This window comes from Gekko japonicus, unplaced genomic scaffold (assembly GCF_001447785.1).
Source record: "Gekko japonicus isolate JY-2015 unplaced genomic scaffold, Gekko_japonicus_V1.1 scaffold5256, whole genome shotgun sequence".
In the NCBI taxonomy this organism is placed as follows: domain Eukaryota; kingdom Metazoa; phylum Chordata; class Lepidosauria; order Squamata; family Gekkonidae; genus Gekko; species Gekko japonicus.
In genome coordinates, this window is record NW_015173847.1 from 34,142 (window position 1) to 42,620 (window position 8,479).

The window sequence follows — 8,479 nt, forward strand, 5'->3', positions numbered from 1 at the left end:
AGCAGGAAGCTGCTGATTCTTCATATGCATACAGAGAGCTGTTTCAGGCTGGGAAAATGTTGGGGCAGGATCTAAGCCCTTCTTTTCCATGCAATGAGGCCCCATCCGAATCAGGCCTCCATGAGTCTGAGAAGCACAGAGTTCCCAGAATATTCCTGGGATGTAACTGGGGATGCCTGGGACATAAGGGTGTAGACTTTCCAATTTCCCGGGGGGGGGGGCTGGGGCTGGGCCAGAGGCATTGCTTTGCTAGGAGCAAGGGTGGCTCCCGGGGGAGGCTGAGCACCTTCCTGAAAATTTCGGCGGGGGCTGACGCCCCGCTGCCCCCACAAAGATTACGCCTAAGTTAGGCTTTGTAACCGTTTAAGTTACTGAATGCAGTCAGATTCAGTATCAAAGAAAGAAGTTATCAGCTAGTCTTGGACAATAACAGTGAGAAGTTTCTCCTCTGGTATTAAAAGAAACAATATAGACCATTTTGATGCTGCAGTCTACATATTTTTTTAATAGGGCCATTCTCCTCAAAGCCTCAGGAGAAGGACCACCAAAACATAGGAAAACTCAGAGATGAACAGCTCTAGATCAATGATCTTCTCACAGCAGTGAAGAGAAGACTGATGGAAAACTGCTCCCCTTCTCCCTGACTTGGGGCAGTTCGGGTGTGAAATGCCAGCTCTGGGGGGGGGGGAGCACTCCCCATGCTTAGAAAGCTCTAGAAATCTGTAGAATCCCTCTCCGCAGTTACACATTTTTTAATAGGGCCATTCTCCTCAAAGCCTCAGGAGAAGGACCACCAAAACATAGGAAAACTCAGAGATGAACAGCTCTAGATCAATGATCTTCTCACAGCAGTGAAGAGAAGACTGATGGAAAACTGCTCCCCTTCTCCCTGACTTGTGGCAGTTCGGGTGTGAAATGCCAGCTCTGGGGGGGGGGGAGCACTCCCCATGCTTAGAAAGCTCTAGAAATCTGTAGAATCCCTCTCCGCAGTTTGCCTGCACAGTCCTATGTGGAACAGAAGCCACGAAGACAAACTGTAGGAACTTCTTCAAAAGAGACTTCTTGGAAGGATTTTTTGTCTCTTTTGTATAGTTCTTCGGGGTAGTGGTTAAATGCATGAACTCTAATCTGGGAGAACCAGGTTTGATTCCCCACTCCTCCACTTGCAGCTGCTGGATGACCTTGGGTAAGCCATAGTTCTGGCACAGCTGTTCTTGAAAGAGCAGTTCTCAAAAGAGCTCTCTCAGCCCCACCTACCTCACAGGGTGTCTGTTGTGGGGAGGGGAAGGGGAAGGAGATTTTAAGCTGCTCTGAGACTCCTTTGGGAAGTGAAGGGCGGGGTATAAATCCAATCTCCTCCTCCTCCTCCTCTTCTTCTTCTATTGTTCCCATCTTTTCCTTATTTTGTCCTGTTCAGTTAATGTATTTCAGTGTTGATCTTTTAGTATGCCTAGCCTAACCATGATTTAAATTTCCCTTTAAATTTAAATTTTCCTTTGAAATTTCCCTACTTAGCCTCCAAAAAAAAATCCAAAGAGAGCTGCCAACAGGAAGCTGCTGATTCATATGCATATTTGCCTCTATCAGACTTGGGCTCAACAGAAAGTAAGATGTGCTTGCACACTATATAGTATCATTGCCCACCAGTCAAGAGCTATCTTTAGTAGTTCTGCAGGAAATGCATCAAGACCAGGAGATTTTCTCATTTTAAAATTTTTAATCAATTTAATTATCTCATGACTAGTGACAGGTTTCCATTTTGACGTTTGCTTGCACCCATATTCACAATGATAAATAAGGATGGAATCATTCCAGCTTAATGGAAAACATCGCTGGTCGCTCCTATTTACAAAAAAGGAGACGAAACTGACCCAAATAATTACTGATCGATTAGCCTTGTAGATTGGCAAGATCTACGCATCTTACCTACAGAAAAAGCTGCAGTGTTGGATGGACGAAGTGAAGATAATAGGTAACAAAAGCAGGCTTTAGAAAAGGCTACTCTTGTGTAGATCATTGCTTCACACTGGCCTCACTGATAAGCAGATATGCACTAGACACATCTGGCTTCTTAAATGTATTGTGTATCTCTGCCAAATCAGTGCAACAAGTCACACAGCTTGGGGAAGTAGGCTTGGCCAGTTTGGTGTAGTGGTTAAGATAGGCTTACCAAGTGGCGGCGGGGGGTCCACATGTCTTTACAGGATCCCTGCCGCGGGGATGGCGATACGCATTGCACCCACCGTCGCCAGGATGTGACGCTACGCGTCGCTCTGGCAACGGGGCTGTTTGGAGTCCCGTTGCCAGAGCGACGTGTAGCATCACATCCTGGCGACGGCGGGTGCAACGCGTATCGCCGTCCCCGCAGCAGGGATCCTGTAAAGACATGCGGATCCCCCGCCGCCACTTGATAAGCCTGGGTTAAGAGTGGCAGACTCTAATCTGGAGAACTAGGTGACCTTGGGTCAGTCACAGTTCTCTCACTCAGCCCCACCTACCCCACAGGGTGTCTGTTGTGGGGAGGAGAAGGGAAAGGAGATTGTAAGCCGCTCTGAGACTCTGAGTGAAGGGCGGGGTATAAATCCAATTCTTCTTCTTAAGCCAATTTTATGTCTTGAAGGAGCAACAGAGTAACATGGCTGCCCTTCTCTGGATCTTGCTTATCCAACTAGAGCTGATGCAGTGTCATTGCTAGAACTAAGAGCATGGAACCCCCCGATTCAAATTCTACCTTGGCCACAAACTCACCATGTGACCTCGGGCAGGCTGCTCCTTGCCTCTGCATCCTACATAAACTATGGGGAAAGTAATAACGATCTACCATTACAAAGTTATTGTAAGGATGACTGAGGCCATGTATGCAAACTATAGTGCATGCAAGCAACACAGCTTCATGATCTTTCTGGATGACTGTATTAGTATAATTTATGTATCTATTTTATAGTTTTAATGTTTTTATTATATGTTGCATATCGCTCAGAGCCCTGCAATAGCAAAGACTGGGTGATTCATAAGTTTAATAATAAATAAATAAATGATCTGAATAAAACCTTTCTAATTCTATTGTGCTGTTTAACTAGGAGCTTTATACACCTGGCCAAAACATCATTCATGGGTGCTTATTGTAGCTGAGAGATTACTGGTTAGCCAAAATACTTTCTATCTACTGTTTGTGTATGTGCCACTATGGGATGAAGATACTGCATTCATGGTGAATGACACACGATAAAAATGCGCACAGTAAGTAACGAAATTCCCCATCACTGCTACTATCTCAGCTCCTGTCTGAGCAGGTTTTACAAGCCAGTACTGACGTCTTTGAGGAGCTATAAACTCTTCAAGATATTACAGGCTTTCACCATCCTCAAAACACAACCACTAAATAACAGGGAAGATTTCTATATTTTTAACAAAACCTTTTTTTAGTTCTTGCAGTTATAGGGGAAAGCTTCAATATGTGATTAGGAAACACAGAAAGGAGGCCTCTCAGATTTTAAACAACAAACAAAATGCCATCTGTGATGAGTAAAAACCCCATGACTTAATAAATAGGTAAAATGCATTTTATTAAATAGCTTAGATCACTGCTACTTTGGAAAAAATGCTGATAATATAACTTCGGAAATAATCATCAATACAGAAGAGGACTGAACAATTATATACAGGATAAACTGGCTAACTTCATAGAAATTGATGAAAATGTAACCACAGAAAATAAAAGAGTGTTTTTGTTGATTGCTTCACTTGAGCTTTAAGAAGAGATTCTTGTGTTTTACAAAGCATTTTTCTGGAGCCAGTCACAAAAGTTTGTTCTATTTTAAGCAAAGGAAAAATGGCACTCTCAAGATTCTTAGAAGAGCCATAAAGAAAAATCTATCCACACATTTTTATCCTACCACTCCTCCAAGGAGCTCATGGCAGCGCACATTTATTTATTAAATTAATTTATTTTGTATCCACCCTATCCCACAAGCGGGCTCTGGGCGGCTCACAACACATAAATATAACAGTTTAACAGATTAAAACATTATATATTTAAAAAAATTAAAATTCAAATCCATACATAAAACACAAGATGGCAATAATACAGTTCAAGTGCTCTCAGAAAGTTTTGACCCTTGTATGTGTGCTCATATACACTTGCATATCACTGCACTGATGGCAAGTACACAATCAGATTAGAAGAGCATAACAATGCCATCGACATGAGCATCCATTAATAGACCGGTATCATATAGGCAGTGTGGTGTAGCAGTTAGGGGGTTTTTTTACCTGATCATGTATTGAAATAAACAACTAAACTTAGAGCGTGATCACATGCACAATTAGCCGCGCCATAGGCGTGAATGCCGGGTGGATTTAAAGGGCGCGATCAGACATGAACATCTGGGAAGCGCCCCGCACCTGTCGGCAACCCGTTTTGCGCTGCCACAGAAGCGGAGTAAAAAGACACCAGGGAAAGTCCAGTAGCAAAATGGTTGCTAGGGGCCACAGTTGGACTTTCCCCTGTCTGATCGCTCAAGCATGCTCTCATGGCATCAGGATGGTCTAATTTAGGTCATCCCGACTCCGTGCCGTTGTTTTTTTTTCCCCTTCTCAGTATGCGCATCATCACACACTCCATAGGGAGCCCTCAGTGCAGACATGCGCTTCATTGATTCCCCATTTAAGCGCATCAGGAACAAATGGCAAAACCCCACACACAACTCACCCGCGGTTGCGTCTGATCACGCAGTGGCGGGCTGCCCCCGCAGCTTCAAAGGACTGTGTGATCACGCAACTGCAGGTCAAATTCCTCCAGAGGAAATAGCCTCCCCCCCCACGTTATCTCACGCGTGTGACCACCAACCTAGGTTAGTATTTCAGACTAGGACCCGGGAAATGTGAGTTCAAATTCCCATTCAACCATGATGCTCACTGGATCTTGGTCAAGTCACTCTCACTCTCACCCGAAACTACATTACTTGGGTGTTGTGAGGATAAAATAGGAGTGGTAGAGAACTAGTGAGGGTAGATGTTATTTATGCCCCTTCACAATTCTACTTTCCAAATCAATGGGAATTGGGAAAATAGATACTAGGTGCCAGGTTGAAGGCAGCTTACCTCATTCCTTCCATTGCCATCTTATCCAAGTTAGGAGTGTCTTTTCGTTTGCCCCAGTTGCTGCCAAGGTCTCCCCATCCGATATCATCTGCTAAAATTATTATGAAATTTGTTTTTTGGGAACGGGGTTCTTTCCCACCCAAAGAGATGCCTGGATGGTGACAGGAGAAGAGTTCAACAAAGCAGGTGACCAACACCAATGTTTTAATGAAGAGAATCCCCATGGCATCAAGAATGCTCTTCTAGAAGGTTAGCTCCAAAATATCCTCATAATCATGATCAAACTCCCATGGTCTTGGCTTCTTCATAAGCAGCATACAACTTCATATCTCTTGGAGTGTCTCCACATTTCTGCAGAAAAGGAAATCAGAAACAGATATGAGGAAAACCCAGAGATGGTAGCAACATGACAGTGTCATCTAGGTAGGGTGTATTGTGGGGTTTTCTGACACAGCACCTTGGAGACTGGAGTCTTCTGGCACCTTTTTATTCCATCTAAAGCTCACATCTTCAGATGCAATCTTCTTTGCATCTGAAGAACTGGACTCTAGTCCACAAAAGTTTATTCTGGAATGCCAATTCCATTGCATTTTGCAGGTGTTTGTCCCAAATATAAAATTAAATTGCGATAATAAGAATTATGTGCTTCTCCCCCCTCCCAAGTTTTGCTGCACCTTGTCTATTAATGCTGTTCCTCAAAACTATGACAACAATGTCTGATATTCTTGAGGTCATCTTTTCACCTTTATGATTCAGAAAACAACAAGAGACCAGAATTCGGGTTAGGGAGGTTGTTTCAACAGACATTGGAATGGAAAATTTTCAAATACACTCATGAATGTCTTTCATATGCACTTTCATGATAAAATTTAACCCAAGGTGAACACAAGAGTAGAAAAACAACAAAAAATCAAGAACAGCACCTGCTATTCCTAATATCACCTCATATGAGTTACAGAAGATCTAACTTCTGTAACTGATAAAAGTCATACTTGACCTCTCCTCTATACTCTTCAGAGCTGATGGTGATTATACATGCAGCATGACTGAAAACAGGACATGAATAGAATAGGTCAGACAGGAGTCTTTAGTCACTGTGCATTTCGCCTATGGGCAAGCAAACTCAGTAAACATAAAGATTTAAAACTATTTTCAAGAATTTACAAAGGCTACTACACAATAGCAATTTCAGTTTAGATACACGTGTATTAAGTATTCATACTGAACAGACAACATCATTCACTAGGAACCAAGCTGAACTTGCACTGTGCTCTACCTCAGTGGTAGAGCATCTGCTTGGCATGCAGAAGGTCCCAGGTTCAGTCCCTGGTATCTCCAGTTGAAAGATCTGATAGTCTGTGATGTGAAAGACCTCTGCCCGAGACCTTGGGGAGCTGCTACCAGTGTGAGTAGACAATACTGACTTTGATGGACCAAGGGTCTGATGTAGTTTCATGTACTCAACTTAATCTAACGTTTTTGATACTCAGGTAACAGCCCCAAGCAAACTGACAGACAGATAGGTAGGAAAATTCTGTAACTGTGCTAAATGGCTACTTGGAGAAGTGACTGTCAAATAATGGACCCAAGTCTACTTAGGCCACATTCAGATACGACAATACATTGTCATTTACAGGCCATGGTTTGTTCAATGTTCAGTTAGCTGTGACATCTGGATGCAGCTACCCCAAGAGAACTTTGGGGTTGGCAGAAAGCATGATTTCAAATTACGGTTTGCAGCTGTATTGTTATCCACAGTTTGTACTCATCATCTCTGTTCTGATGTCTGAATTTACCAACCTACATTGATTGAACAACAGTGACCTGCCTATATACAGAGACAGCATTATAGAAAATATGTCCTCCCTGGAGGGAAGCAGAGAGGAGGAAAGAAGCATACACCCGGGGGGTGGGGCTTACACACAAGCTAGGATGTTTGAATGCAGCTTTAGTGAAGTAATAGGTATTTTGTGAACAGTGTCAGGCAGTGGGTGACACAAGGAATGCCTCCCTTCCCCAAAACCTTGTGTTTGCACCAGGTTGTGCATCTTTCATCAGTCTCTGACAGCTATATGGACCAACAGGAACCAGTATGGGCCAAGACCATCTTGCAGGTCTGAAACTGTACTTCCAACCCACCCTTCCCCCAGGCAGAAATACCCAGTTCAGCTTTTGACACAGAAAACTTCTGTACAGCTCCAAAGCTTAGTACTCCACCACAGTTACACCAGCCAATGTTAATGCCAGATGGGTAGCTGTGGCCGGCTGTAGCAGCCAAACTTCAAAGAGAGGATGCAACACAAAACAAATTCAAAACAATGTACCTCTCCAGGGCTTAATAGGGACCTGGGATTCCTAACTCACTTCATGTGCTAATATCTTGCAAACTCCACCCCTTACTAATGTCAATTACCTCTGCTATAACTGCCATAACTTCCTATTGTGTCTGCTTATCTCATGTCATCCTGCACTAAGTTTTGCCTATCTAACAAGAGTGAACTGATTAGTCTTTCAACTGGATCTTGTTTGGAATCAGCCTCTCTTTGTTATATTCCCCCCCCCCTTCTGTTGCGTATATAAATTGGCCTGATGGATTCACACTCCTCTGACTTGTAAAAACTTATACTAGAATATATTTGGCTAGTCTTTAAACTGCCACCCACTTTGTTATGCCACCTACTTTATGCCTGGCAATAGCATTCCTTAGGCCATATGGGATTTTATTTTGAGACTAATGGAACAATCACTTTTATAACCTACACACACAAATACATCACTCAGGCAGTGCCTTCACATGCTGCATTTTTGCAAAGTGTTTAACAATTTGATCTGCTGAGAACTGGACAGAACTGACAACTTCCAGGGCTGGAGGCTATTTATTCACAACCGTCAGCACTAGCCTAATCTGCAAGGACAATAAGAATACTATCAGAGGGTGACACTTGAAAGAAGAAAGAACCAGCTTGAATATCAAAGACCCAAAAATAAGCAGTTGGAGGTAGATGGAACTGGCAGGCTGAGTCCAGCTAAGACCAGTATTATGACAGATGTTTCCAGTTGTGTATCAATGACCTTCGGGAAAGAATGTGCAGCTGAAGATACAAATTTGGTGGGTCAGTCAACACTACAAAGGGGGAGGGGAGTGACCTAGATAAGTGAGGGGCATGAGTAAATACTTGGATAAACAAAACCAATCAGAGCTCGGAGATAGCAGAGAGAGAATCCAAGGAACACCCTCTGCAAGCCAAGAATCATCCTGTTCTCAAATTAAGTTTACTCTGAACAAATAGGTATATGTACTTTTTTTAGACATGTCTGCAATTAACTAATTAAAGGAACCTGAGGGCGTCTCCACATTGGAATTTCCTTCTGGTTT

At 43.1% G+C, this 8,479-nt stretch overlaps 1 protein-coding gene across 1 annotated transcript in view; it reads right to left on the bottom strand.

Moving 5' to 3' along the window:
* The window catches only part of LOC107120843 (arylsulfatase G-like), a gene marked incomplete at its 3' end in the record, with an annotated part of 36,217 nt that extends 30,782 nt beyond the window's left edge, over positions 1-5,435 (bottom strand). Inside the window, exon 1 of the mRNA XM_015423613.1 lies at positions 5,104-5,435. Within this exon, the coding sequence (XP_015279099.1) occupies positions 5,104-5,327 (224 nt within the window). The remainder of the gene's footprint in view (positions 1-5,103) is intronic.
* Positions 5,436-8,479: the final 3,044 nt, after the last annotated feature.